General features: G+C 37.8%; 1 protein-coding gene across 1 annotated transcript in view; it reads left to right on the top strand.

Moving 5' to 3' along the window:
- The first annotated feature begins 2005 nt into the window (after positions 1 to 2005).
- LOC123657865 (rootletin) overlaps positions 2006 to 14750 on the top strand; it is a 29412-nt gene continuing 16667 nt past the window's right edge. Inside the window, 15 exon segments of the mRNA XM_045593362.1 lie at positions 2006 to 2167; positions 2958 to 3163; positions 3377 to 3542; positions 3964 to 4173; positions 5674 to 5826; positions 7224 to 7387; positions 7515 to 7605; positions 9786 to 9891; positions 9978 to 10108; positions 10368 to 10519; positions 11349 to 11494; positions 12045 to 12175; positions 12744 to 12940; positions 13268 to 13433; positions 13865 to 14054. Of these exon segments, the coding sequence (XP_045449318.1) occupies positions 2006 to 2167; positions 2958 to 3163; positions 3377 to 3542; positions 3964 to 4173; positions 5674 to 5826; positions 7224 to 7387; positions 7515 to 7605; positions 9786 to 9891; positions 9978 to 10108; positions 10368 to 10519; positions 11349 to 11494; positions 12045 to 12175; positions 12744 to 12940; positions 13268 to 13433; positions 13865 to 14054 (2371 nt within the window).

Genomic DNA, 14750 nt, shown 5'->3' on the forward strand with positions numbered 1-14750 from the left:
ATTTCCTCCTTTTGCTATTTTGTTTGTTTAATTCTTTATTATTGAAATATTATTATTGAATATATGAACACAGTTTTGCAAACAATTTTATATTTTACAAAATCAAAGAATATTATTTAATGAGGTGCACAGATTAGTATATATGTAACTAGCTAAAGAGGTGCATTAATAATTATTTTCTATACGAAATAGAATTCAATTAATTTTATAAAAATAATTAATTGAAAATAATATTTGTATTGATTTTATTAGTAGACAATACTATGTTAACATATACGATGAAACGTAAAATAGAAATTTTTATTTGTTTACACGCTTTACTGATTGCGTTGCTAGGATACGATACATTTACGAATGCCTTATTTGATTAGCCAAAAACATAGCTAAAGTTTTTTTGCTATTTAAGGACATAAATATAGCAAAAAAGCTATTAGTTTTAATATTTTGTAGGTTTAAATAGGTTTAGGTTTAAGTTATAATATTATAATGCACTTATGTTTGTCGAGAAGGTTTATTCACCCCAGCGGTGCAATTAGTGCAACGTGGGTGGTAATTAGATCTAGACCGATATCCAGAATGCCCTAACGGCATGATACCACCCTCCGGAAGTCTATTCCGTTAGTTTGCGGTTAAGCCTCGACACATTTTCATTGTAGTCTTGTAAAAAAAACATCTTTCGGTTGTGTTCTTTTATTTCTAATTTTTATTGCACACAGATTGTATCTTAAAATAGTTTTACAATTAAACTTTTGAACTATGTCTTTTGAATTTAAATACTATCGGCATTGTTATTTAGAAGTGAAACATAAAAAGAAAGTAAAAAAGAAAGTAACCTTCCAGGTATTTAAACTATGAGTTCTTATTTTTTTACAGATAAATGATTTTAGTTACAATTTTTCTTTCAGTTGCCAGCGAGAGAAAGTTTAAATACACCAAGGAGCGCTCGCGCTCCTATTGGCAGGAGATCTACCAGCACTCTTCCTCATCAACGTGTTAAGAAGGAAGTGAAAGAGGTATCGACCTCATCACTAATAAACTATTTTTTATTAAATAGATATATTTGGAACGAAGTTTCTTACGGCAGGCTTGACATTTGGCTAGGCGACCGAGCTGAAAAATTTTTGATACTAAAACCGAAAAAAAAATATAACGGAAGTGACGTAATATCAGTCACACGACTGTATATTATACCTATACGTTTGTGAAACTAAAATATTACTAGCAAACTTTTTTAAAATTATTTATGTAATTTTATACTGTCGACAAAAATGAATAAAGACATGTGTTTTTTTATTTCACTTAATAGTTTGAATTATTATTATTATTATTTTTTGATTTATTTTATTTTACGGTATTTGTTATTTTCTAAAATACTAAATTTCTTAAATACTTTTATGTACTTAATAAAAAACCAATCAACAAAATTAAAAAAAAAAATCAAGAACTAGAAAATATATATAAAATTCAACATTTTGTAATATCAAAACTATCTCATCGTACAGCTGAGATATTTTAAATATTATTATATTTAATTTTTATTAAATGATGCATATTATTTTTAGTTTCTTACTATATCAGTTATCATCAGTTTTACATTTTAAGCACGTAGGTAAATCTATAATATAAAAATGAGTCGCTGAATGTGTTGCTAAGCGCAAAACTCGAGAACGGTTGGACCGATTTCGCTAATTCTTTTTTTAAAATATTCCCTGAAGTACGAGGATGGTTCTTACGGAGAGAAAAATTCTAAAAAAAAAAAAAAAATAATTAATAAAATTAAAGAATCGACTGTTAGGCGATACGAAGTTCGCCGGGTCAGCTAGTATGTTATAAATTCGAAGGCTTTTGAAATTGCTGTCAATTTCGAATTTTTAATACAAGTTTGCATATTAACAGAATTATTTTTTGAAAGGATTAGAGGGGTTTGCGTTATTAGATGAAACAGCTTTTCATTTAACACTATAATTTTGTTCTTGTAAAGAAAACTCCGGAGAGTCCACCGGAGATGGATTCACCGGTAGGTAGTATCAGCAGCGACCTGCGACGGCAGAACGAAGAGCTCCGAGCACGTCTGGCTGGCGAGAACGCTGACCATAAGCGAAGACTTGATGCTTATCGCCGGGCGCAGCAGGGCCAAGCTGCTTTAGTATCCAGGCTTCAAGCGAAGGTACTATTCATTGTTTCTAGCTCTATAGATGCAGAGTTATCAGTGACACAAATATGTCATATTATTTAATATATTGTTAAGTGTAATAAAGTAAGCCCTACTAGCTACGTCAATGAATTAATATATAATTAAAAAATTCGTGAAAAAGTCTTGTTAATTGTTACATACAATCTTGATAAATAAAGTTTAAATTTTAAATATTTGTTATACTTGTAAAAATGAAAAATAAAAAGTTTTAATAAATCGTACATTTTGATGATTTTCACAAAGAAAAAAATATATAATTTGATAGAAATATAATATAATACTTGTAGTTCAAATGTCAGTAATTTAGTTATTTAAAATATAAAATATAAGCAAATAATAACTATTTAAAGATAATATGTAATAAATTATGTTAATTAATCTACAAATAATGTCCATATTGAATGGTGGCAAGAATGCTATTACGCGTCATGATGACTTATCAGCTGACAATGACATATTAATCAATAATCAATAATTTCAAATTTTAAATTATCAAAACAAACCTTGATGTCGATAGTTTTCCATTAAATCAAACAATCAATCAGTCGAGGTGATCCATTATATAGGAACTAATAGAGAGATAATCCCATTTAGAACTTTATAAGATATCATACATTTATTCAGATACTAATGGAGAGATAATCCCATTCAAATCAACGTAATATAACTACAGATACAAAAAGTACTCTGTAAACTCTGCTATAACTCGTAACTAAATTGTATATTACGCAAGTGTGAACTAAAACTTGAGCCTTCACAATAGGTACTTCAATACAAGCAACGATGCGCCGAGTTAGAGAATCAAATGCTAGAAGCAACGCCTCGCAGCGAGACAAGCTACAAGCCAAGTGGCAGCAAAAGTATCGCGCTCCCGTCGCCTGCCGCTCTGCCCGCGTCTGACTCGCGTCAGGATGAGAGAATCGGAGATCTGGAAACCGCATTACGGCGACTCGATGAGGAGAAACGCAAGTCAGTTTTTGTTGCTATTTCTTAATAACAATATTCTTTTTTTTTTAAAAGACCAGAAACATATTATATAGAACATTTAATGAAAGTGGAATCAAAGAATAAAGTCTACTGTAATATTAATTTTAGTATCTTAAGATTATTAATTGCTAAACTCATTTAAAATTTTTACTTATCATTCCAATAAAAATATTTAAAAATCGATCTTAACAACAGATGTGACAAGTTGGTGTCTCAAAACAACTTATTACGAGATCAGTTAGAGGAATCCCACCAGCTCAACGAGGCTCTCACAAATGATCTGCAGAAGCTTACAAACGACTGGGAGGCTTTGAGGGACGAGATGACTATCAAGGAAGATGAGTGGAAGGATGAAGAACAAGTATGTGTTTTTTGATCTCCAAAATAATATAATTTTGAATTAATTTAAAAACATGTATTTTAAATTCTTTATGAATAAAATTTATGTTTGTTTAGTTTCAGTACTTTTCAACTTGAGTTATAGTGTTATGTTTTTGTCTTTAACTTTTTCATTGAATAAATTGGCTATCTACTGGTTTAGATTTTTCCAAACAATCAAAAAAATTATATATATATGAAAGATTTTAAATGTGCTAACTATTTATGACTTTATCGGGTTTTTAAATGTAAGATGGTTATTGAAAAATTATTCTAACAAATATTAATAACATTTGCTACCTGTATGTATTAGGTATTTGTAAAAAATAATTTAAATATCCGTCCCTACTATATAGCTTCATTTGTATTAGTTTTTTCAATTCTCCTATTATATTATTTTCTAGGCCTTCAACGACTACTACTCAAATGAACACAATCGTCTCCTCAATCTTTGGCGTGAAGTGGTTTCTGTTAAGCGTTTCTTCTCGGAGCTTCAGAGCAGTACTGAGCGTGACTTGTACAAAGTTAAGAATGACATTGACTCTGCTGCGAGGGAACTTGTTGGAACAATCAGTGGATATGCTATTAATACTTATGCATCTCAGGGTACTAAGGTAAGATTTTTTTTTCAATTTTTAAATGGTATTTTATAAAGTTGGTCGTAGCAGAAAATATCTTCCTTAAAATCAGGACTAGCCCAATCTAACAGAAGATCATAGTCAAATAATATAATAATTAATCAATATAATCTATGGCATGGGATGTGGAGGGTCAAGGGGAGGCGTCATGCCCTGGGCGTTACTCACAAAGCGCGCCAAATGGTCCGCAAAACAAAAATTGCTGGACATATTATATTGTTTTAAGGGGAGGCTAAAGGTATTGTGCCCCGGGTGCGAGTTAAGCTAGCTACGTCACTGAATATAATAAAAAAGACAATAATAGTCAAGTAAAATTAGGTAGAGGATGTGCTGTTTTGACAGTGGAAGTAGGATCTTGTGTTATCATCATTACTAAGTAGTATATAACTAACGGGTAAAGTGTAAGATTGGAGGATGCCTATCATATATTAATAGAATATGTTAAGAACGAAACTAGAAGACGCCAATTTTTTCCTGATAAACTGTTTTATACGAATTGTGGAGAATGTAATAGTATTTTGACAAAACCAGAATCTATTTCGGCAAAGAAATTGTATAAATTGGTTGATGAAGTTCAATCAATAGTGTCTTAAGGTGTTATTATTATGTAATTTTATTAACATAAATGTTTAATAACAGAGCGACATAGTCGCAGTAGCAGCAAAGCTCTTTATGACAGAAAAAAAAAGTGTAAGATATTAAATTTTGTCAAAATGTATAAAAATGTTGCTATATTGTTTCAATCAAACTTAAAAATTAAAATATGTTTTGAATAATTTAAGTCTGAACTTTGAGGATTGAATTACAAAGAGTTCAGAATTACCTTTCACATTACTACTTTGCAGATTAGTCGTCTGAGTTTTCTGTGATATGAAATCAATACAGTTCATTTTTAAAAACAATTAAAAAACTACTAAGTGGGCGTCCATAAATTACGTGAGGTGTTTTTTTAAATTTTCTGTCCCTCCCTCCCCCACTGGTGAGATGTCGTGAGATTTTATTCAATCCCCCCATGCCCCAATCTCACGTGAGATTTTTCAAAATGTGGGTTTCTTACGTAAACGCGTTGGATTGTTATTGTAAAAAAAAAAAATGCTCGTGCTTTTATTTACGACTAGTTAAGACGCGTTACGTTTACGTTAGTTAGTAATCAGACACAATCAACAAATCAGACAGTTAGTAGATAACCGTCGAAGTATGAATAAAATTATTTTCTTTCGAACGAATTAATGAATGATCTTAATCGTATTACGATTACGCTTGTGATTAAATCTGAAGCATGTACAATCTGGATTAAATGGACCAAAATATGTAGTATAATTTTTTTTGTTTCAATCAGAAAAAAAATTGCATGATATTTGCCGAGCCCCCACCCCCTCTCCAACGTATGTTTAGATGAGATTTGACTCGACCCTTCCCCCTTAAACATCTTACGTATTTTATGAACGCCCGATAAAATAAAATAAATTTTAATAGCCAGAAGCTCAGCAGAATGCAACAACAAGTACAGCAGTGGAAAACCTCCGTTCCGAATTGCACAATGTAACAACTCAACGAGATTCAGCAATTGCAGAATTACGGGAGCGAGACGCGCGCATACAACGCTTGTTGGGAGAGTTGCAAGGACTGGTAAGAGTGGTTTTCTTGAAGAACCTAATGTTCGCAATTGTATTTTAATATTTCGGGCTCTATTCATTCAACATAAACAAGCACATTTATCCCAGACATTCTGGTCCTTTGAGCCCGACACCCAAGACTACTTTTTATCTTTCTTTTGTTAAAAAATTGCAGATACGCTAGAACACCCGCATAATACCGATACTGGTTGATGTGTCTTAAAAGTAATAAAAAATGCTACTTACTGATTTGTTTTTCGTCTGATCAAAACTTTTGATGTTATGTAGAAAAGGTTCTTTTGGTTCTTTCCAATCATTAAAGTGAAACTCTTATTCTATCGCTCCAAAATTTTTCGCTCATCTATCACATGTCGCATGTCGCATTATAAATGGCCGTGGAGTAGGGATAAAGTGAAAGGCGCATGGCAGAGCTGCCAAGGCCAAATGGCTGCGCCCATAGCTCTCATCAGCTGACCGTGTAGCATTTATATTCTCACTTATTCGCGCAATTGTTCCGCGGTATTTGTGTGTTTTGATCTGTGTATTAGTGTAAATGTTTATTATTCACGAAAGTTTTCAAATTAAATTTTTGTCTTTGAAATTTATTATGATCAAGACGATTTTTAATAAATATTAAACATTATTGTTGTATATCATCTTATTTAAATCATTAATCTTATACTACATTGCGTAAATCAAGTTTTGTCGCGACCTACTTCGATCTGGACACCATCTATCGAGCGTTACACGACTTTTACATACAACGATATTGATTGATACATATTTACTATTGAATGGCGTTTTAAAAAGGATCAAGGACATTTAGTGACAGAAAGCAGAATGTTCTTCTAAGTTGTGTGTTCATGTAAAAATTTGATTATAACATCATCATTACAGCCTATACAGTGCACAGCTGGATATAGGCCTCCACAAGTTTACGCCAAAAATAACGTGAACTCATGTGTGTTGCCCATAGTCACCACGCTGGGCAGGCGGGTTGGTGATCGCAGGTCTGGCTTTGTCGCACTGAAGACGCTGCTGCCCGTCTTTGGCCTGTGTATTTCAAAGCCAGCAGTAGGATGGTTATCCCGCCATCGGTTGGCCTTTTAAGTTCCAAGGTGGTAGCGGAACTGTGTTATCCCTAAGTCGCCTCTTCGACACCCACGGAAAGAGAGGGGGTGGCTATATTCTTTAGTACCATAGCCACACAGTACATTATTACAACTAACTTGAACTGATAATAACTGATTATAACAGCTATGAAATAAATGAGGATTATTTTTTTTAAATATTATTATATAAAATTAGTTACTACTCCTAATTCAATTACTAGATCTATGATAATCCAATTATAAGATATGCAGAAACTTGATTTTCTTCTGGTAAATAAATCGTTTTTTTTTTTTTTAGGAGGAACGCTGCGATACTGCTGAAACGATGTGCTCAGACGCGAATATAATGCGGTCTGCTTTAGAAGAGGTCGCTCGTGTGCTGATAAAGGACTCCGAGCCTGATAGTGCACCGCAACATTTACATCTATCTGAAAGGTAAACTAAGCAATAAAGTATTACGCCGTTATTTTTGGCTGTGGCTTTTAAGTCCATATTGCAGCACATTTGTAAGAACATTTTTCATGTTTTAAGTGTTTCTTTAATTTTATAGTATCAAAGTTAACATGACTGTCATTAATTTAACACGCAGGGCTACCGGTGGTGCGCTGTTCGCCGAGAGCACGCTGTCAGCGCTGCAGGCGGCGCTGCACAACTACCGCATACGAGTGCACGAGCTGCAGGTACGCGCCACACTCGCTTGTAGGTGAGCGGGCAGGTCACTGTTCGGGGGGAGCGCTGCACAACTACCGCATACGAGTGCACGAGCTGCAGGTACGCGCCACACTCGCTTGCAGGTGAGCGGGCAGGTCACTGTTCGGGGGGAGCGCTGCACAACTACCGCATACGAGTGCACGAGCTGCAGGTACGCGCCACACTCGCTTGCAGGTGAGCGGGCAGGTCACTGTTCGGGGGGAGCGCTGCACAACTACCGCATACGAGTGCACGAGCTGCAGGTACGCGCCACACTCGCTTGCAGGTGAGCGGGCAGGTCACTGTTCGGGGGGAGCGCTGCACAACTACCGCATACGAGTGCACGAGCTGCAGGTACGCGCCACACTCGCTTGCAGGTGAGCGGGCAGGTCACTGTTCGGGGGGAGCGCTGCACAACTACCGCATACGAGTGCACGAGCTGCAGGTACGCGCCACACTCGCTTGCAGGTGAGCGGGCAGGTCACTGTTCGGGGGGAGCGCTGCACAACTACCGCATACGAGTGCACGAGCTGCAGGTACGCGCCACACTCGCTTGCAGGTGAGCGGGCAGGTCACTGTTCGGGGGGAGCGCTGCACAACTACCGCATACGAGTGCACGAGCTGCAGGTACGCGCCACACTCGCTTGCAGGTGAGCGGGCAGGTCACTGTTCGGGGGGAGCGCTGCACAACTACCGCATACGAGTGCACGAGCTGCAGGTACGCGCCACACTCGCTTGCAGGTGAGCGGGCAGGTCACTGTTCGGGGGAGCGCTGCACAACTACCGCATACGAGTGCACGAGCTGCAGGTACGCGCCACACTCGCTTGTAAGTGAGCGGGCAGGTCACTGTTCTGGGGGAGCGCTGCACAACTACCGCATACGAGTGCACGAGCTGCAGGTACGCGCCACACTCGCTTGTAGGTGAGCGGGCAGGTCACTGTTCGGGGGGAGCGCTGCACAACTACCGCATACGAGTGCCCGAGCTGCAGGTACGCGCCACACTCGCTTGCAGGTGAGCGGGCAGGTCACTGTTCGGGGGGAGCGCTGCACAACTACCGCATACGAGTGCACGAGCTGCAGGTACGCGCCACACTCGCTTGTAGGTGAGCGGGCAGGTCACTGTTCGGGGGGAGCGCTGCACAACTACCGCATACGAGTGCACGAGCTGCAGGTACGCGCCACACTCGCTTGTAGGTGAGCGGGCAGGTCACTGTTCGGGGGGAGCGCTGCACAACTACTGCATACGAGTGCACGAGCTGCAGGTACGCGCCACACTCGCTTGTAGGTGAGCGGGCAGGTCACTGTTCGGGGGGAGCGCTGCACAACTACCGTATACGAGTGCACGAGCTGCAGGTACGCGCCACACTCGCTTGTAAGTGAGCGGGCAGGTCACTGTTCTGGGGGAGCGCTGCACAACTACCGCATACGAGTGCACGAGCTGCAGGTACGCGCCACACTCGCTTGTAGGTGAGCGGGCAGGTCACTGTTCGGGGGGAGCGCTGCACAACTACCGCATACGAGTGCACGAGCTGCAGGTACGCGCCACACTCGCTTGCAGGTGAGCGGGCAGGTCACTGTTCGGGGGGAGCGCTGCACAACTACCGCATACGAGTGCACGAGCTGCAGGTACGCGCCACACTCGCTTGCAGGTGAGCGGGCAGGTCACTGTTCGGGGGGAGCGCTGCACAACTACCGCATACGAGTGCACGAGCTGCAGGTACGCGCCACACTCGCTTGCAGGTGAGCGGGCAGGTCACTGTTCGGGGGAGCGCTGCACAACTACCGCATACGGGTGCACGAGCTGCAGGTATGCGCCACACTCGCTTGCAGGTCAATGGAGGAGTATCGACAATTCTGACATGAAAAAGAAGCAAAAAGTGCGTGCGTACAAAGTACACATGTCAGAAGTGAAACTTCTTTGGCAAAATAATTTTAAGTCTCGTTTATATTTATACAAATCTAAAGCTTTAGATTTCCATTCCAGCGCCATCGACAAAAACGTTGCCTTTTCATCCGTAAAAATTTGACCCTCATGCGCCTAAAGAAGTTTCACTTCAAAATTGTCTGTAGATCAATCAGAACTAGATTAGAACTAGATTGCTTCAAGATTTTGGAAATAGTTTTTTTTTCTTAATCCTTAATTAACTTTGAATTACTTACAATTTATAGGTTAAGCTTCAAAACGCAAGAGAACAGCTGGGAACAAGCAGGAAACAATGTGAAGTGGCTGATTCCAGCATCATCACTTTGGAAAGCAAGGTTCAAGATTTGCAAGGTAGTTTCAATCAACTTTTATGCCAGCTAAGTAGGATTAAATATGATTTGAAGGCGACTCTTTAAATACTATCATTTTGTCGCTAGGAAAATTAGACCAAGCCAACGCAGATCTTAATCAACTGCTCCAAGAAAAGGAATCTATGCAGAAGACTCTAGAAGCTTTGAGGATCGATAAGAACAATCTTGAGAGAAATCGAGTCGAAATTAATGCAATGGTAAGAAAACACGCCATTTGAGACAATTGTCTGTTATTTTTTATAAGAAAAAAAATAATTAATATTTACTTAAAGATACAAAACATTTATTAAATAACACTCTTCAAAAAATTGATACATATGCTATAATGAAATTCCAACCCGATCGATCGCTTTTACAAATTGAAGCTGACACACCGTAGTGGTCTAAAAATCTTATCTAAAGCGTTAGCCTAGTCAAGGGACATTTATTTGTTTAAACGGCAAAGTTTCATTTCAGGTTGAATCACTAACTTCAGACTACGAGAAACTGCAGAAGATCAACGCTCGTTTAGAGAAGAATATCGAAACTCTTGAAGAGGAGAAGCGCACTTTGAACACCGAAGTAGACCATCTGAAACACGAAGCCGCTAATAGGGAGTCTGTTTTGAGGTATTTAAACTTTCAGCAGTTTAAAAGTGAAGTTTAAAAGTACTTTCACAACTACGAGATATAATTTTTTCTAACAAAGTTGTATTTTTAAAGTTTTGCTGGGTTAGACTGAGCGATAGTTTCTTTTTTCTAGTCGACCAAAGGATTCGTTACTCTTTTAAATTTGCAAACTACAGTTGAAGCCAAAGCTTATTTGTCACCTTCATAACAATCTATATGTACGTATATGTATGTGGTGTATATGTACGTATATGAGTATAATATGTTCATATGTATGTTACATAACATTTTTGCGCCCCATCCCACACTCCTTATTTAGTCCTCTGCCCAAAGGTTGCCTAGAAGAGATCGCTGTATTAGCGATAAGGTCGCCTGTTGCAACTCATGCAAATTATATTTTTATATATCATTTGTGATACTGTTAAAACCTTGTATTGGTCTGCGAAAGTTTAAATAAATAAAATAAATAAATAATCATGATATACCTTTTTAAAATCCTTGTATTGTGCCTTTCAATTTTATACCCATATTGTAGTATTCTAGAAAAAAATTTTTTTTTTCATTAACTACAATGGCTTCGCGCAGCCGCCATGTTTGATTTTTTTTTTAAATGTTACCTATCTAAGAACACTTGGGCAGCTAAGACGAGCCTAACGATACCTAAATTCTGTAAATCCGTTCAGTGGTTCTGGAAATATGAGGTAGTAAAGAATATTCATACATACAAGATACGCGTGAAAAACATAACCCTTCCTTGGCAGTCGGGTAATAACATAAAAAAGCCACTACCACTAGTCAGTACTAGTAACCGGTGTGAGCGATTGGCCAGGGCGGAGGAAGAGCGGTCGTCCCGCCTGCGCTCGGAGCTGGTGTCGGTGCGCGAGGACCTGCACAAGACGGCGCTGGCGCGGGACCTGCTGGACCAGCAGAAGCTGGAGGCCGATGCGGTGCTCACGCAGTTGGAGAAGAACAGGAGTGAGCTCTCTTATACTTTTTATTTTTTTCCTTAGACTCGTTTCACCCATGGCTGATGAAGCTAGACTAAGTAGAAGTAAGAACTATGTATATAGTACTAGCTGACCCGGCGGACTTCGTACAGACACATTTTTTCTCATGAATATGCCGATTATCTTCAAATTTTCTGTTATAGCTTGTCCTTATACACAGGCCGAAGACATACAGCAGCGCCTTTGGTGCGAAAAAGTCAGCCCTGCGGTCACCAACTCGCCTGCCCAGAGTGGTGATTATGGGCAACACACATGAGTTCGCGCCATTTTTGGCGTGAACTTGTGGAGGCCTATGTCCAGCAGTGGATTGCAATAGGCTGAAACGACGATGATGATGATGAAACCTTGTTCTGAGGATAAAGAAAATAAAATACATATTGTATCAAACTTTATTAGATATCACGTAAAGAATCCAAACAATAAATCAATAACATCAATAACTATACATGTTAAACTCAACGGTAACCTGTATAAATCTCTTATTTTAATTTTTTCCCTATATATATTTTATTCTTCAGGTGATCTAGAAATAGAGTTGGAAAGAATATTGCTAGAACGCGGCGACCTGCAAGACCTCGTGGACAAGTTGCAGTCGTTGGTGCGTAACTTGGAGGCAGACAAGAAGAAGTTACAGGAAGACGTTAAAAACGTAAAAGACTTGCTATTTACTGCAAGTGCACATTTAGCTGATTATTGAAGTCAAACTTCTTTACGCACGCTTGACTTGTGGAGTAAGCTGGTTAATGCGTGATGGGAGCGTTACGAAGAGTGTAATCGGGCGAGGCGAACGGAAGTTGAGAGTTAGATATAAGTTATATGAAGCTAAAGATGTTTTACTTCAGTCGTGTAGTCTAAAGCGCGCTTGTTTTTTATTACACAATTTCAAACAGTATGTGTAACAATGGCCTATAAAAATACCTATAGTCTATTCGCGTTAAGAAATTTGTGACTCATCGTCGTCGTATCGTCTTTAACCATCCTTAACACTATACTTTCTTGCACTTACCAAAGTTGGAAATGAGTCACAAAATCCTTAACACGAATAGACTATAGTCAAATTTTTCTAGTAGTTGGTAGTAGGTAAGTTGGGCCATTTCTGTACATTTCAAACTGAAGACAATTTAATGTGCTTCATGGTAGCTAGATTGTGGTAAAATATAAGCCTATTCACATAAATCGGCTCATATAAAAATAAATTTATTTATTTTTTCTTTTAGTTAGAAGACGAAAAATCGTCCCTCTCAAATCAATCATCAGAACAACAAGGTGACCTTAACTCCTTACGCAAGGAATTGCTCGCTGCAGAACAGAATAGAATGGAGTTAGAGGCAGACAAAGCTTCTCTTTACGAGAAGATCAAGTTCCTTGAAGGGGAGAGAGAGAAGGTTGAGATGGAGTTGAGACAAGTTATGAGGTAAGTCTGTATTGAAAGGATGTTGAATCGGCTTCAAAACCTTAAAAACTTTTTGAATAGGCTTTACTTTTATTGCTTGCCAATTTAGTCATTTTTTAAATTGAACATTGCAGTAGTGTAATTGGTGGAAAATTTTAAGTATTAAGTTTCAAACAAAAGCCTTTTTCATATAAACGAACAGATAAATGTGTAGACGAAAAGACCACGTCTCAAAAATACAGTTGAAAAAAACTTGAAGTTGACGTACTTTATGGTACAAAATATTTGAAAAATATGAAATATAGCCACAATAACATAAAAACTTAACTATCTCTTCTCGAATTGTAGAGAACGTGGTGAACTCAGTTCTCAATTGACAGCAATGGCTCGGAAGAAGGACGCACTTAACGAGGAGATTATACGTCTGCAACAGAGACTTGAACAAGCTAACGAAACTATTGGGAGACTGAACAGGTCTCTGGATGATCATGTCAAAGATGCTGAAGAGAAACAGGTATGTAAGATCTGGTAGCATTTGTCATATCAAACTTATCAATTATGTGATATCTTCGGGCACTACCATCTAATATTTTTATGAAATACTCTACTTAATGACTAACTTACTGACTACTCTAACAAACTCACTACTATGACTTGTGTAATTGTGCGTAACGTGATATAATTAAGTTTAACTTATTTTAGAAACCGAGCGAGGTCCGAACCTATCACGGTTTTTTTTGTTTTAGCAAACTCTCAAAGAAGTTATGCACTTTATACTATAAAGTGCGAATTGGTTATCAAATCAATTTGTTTTTATTTCATAGAATAATCCAATTATTCTTTAAGTACTTATTAAACGTTAAATTATTTATCAATACATTTAAATTTTGGGTAACAATTATTATTTAAATTTTTATTATATTCAATTATTTAAATTCTTCTCAGATCCTCATAGACAATCTAGATAAAGACAAACAGCATCTACAAGAGCAACTCGCCGGTGTTAGGTCAGAGAAGGATGCATTAGAAGCGGTGTTGTTTGACACGGCCAACATGTTGGAAGACGCCGAGAGTAAACGGAGCAAGTTGGAACAAGACCTGCAAGAGTGTTTAGTTCAACAGGAGAATTATAAAGGTAAATATTTATTGTGTAAATATTTAACAGAGAATGTGTGGAGTGCGTTAGAAGTGTGATGATAGATATTAGATACTGCCAACATGTTGGAGTATGTCCATGGTGAGAGGAGCAAGTTGGAATAAGACCTGCAGTAGTATTTGTCCTGCAGGAAATTTTAAAAAGGTAAGTTGTCATAATGGAATTTATAATTGAGAAGGATGCGTTAAAAGTGATGTTGGTCAATGTGACCGATATAGAAGATATTCTTGGCAAATTGCAACGTGTCATGTCATGTTGCACTTACTGACAACTTCTCAGCAATCTATTTTACCGAATATTTTTGGTTCAATATGAGGATTATGTAGGCAGACTACGTTGTAATATTAAAGATATTAAGGCGTTGTGTTAGAAGGATCTTTGATAGATACTGCCAAATGTTAGAAGACATCTACACATCTAAACAAAGAAATAAAATTGGAGTGTCTGTTTGTAATATTAAAATAACCAGTTTTAACTAATTTTATATATACGCTTCATATACCAAAATTACATTTTTTATAATTTTTGTCTGTCTGTATGTCTGTTTATTTCGATTAATCTCTGAAACGGCTGGACTGATTTTGACGGGACTTTCACTGATAGATAGCTGATGTAATAAGGAGTAACTTAGGCAACTTATATTATATATATTTTTTATAACTCTGCGAACTGACC

The sequence above is a fragment of the Melitaea cinxia genome, chromosome 11, assembly GCF_905220565.1.
Source record: "Melitaea cinxia chromosome 11, ilMelCinx1.1, whole genome shotgun sequence".
Taxonomy (NCBI): Eukaryota; Metazoa; Arthropoda; class Insecta; order Lepidoptera; family Nymphalidae; genus Melitaea; species Melitaea cinxia.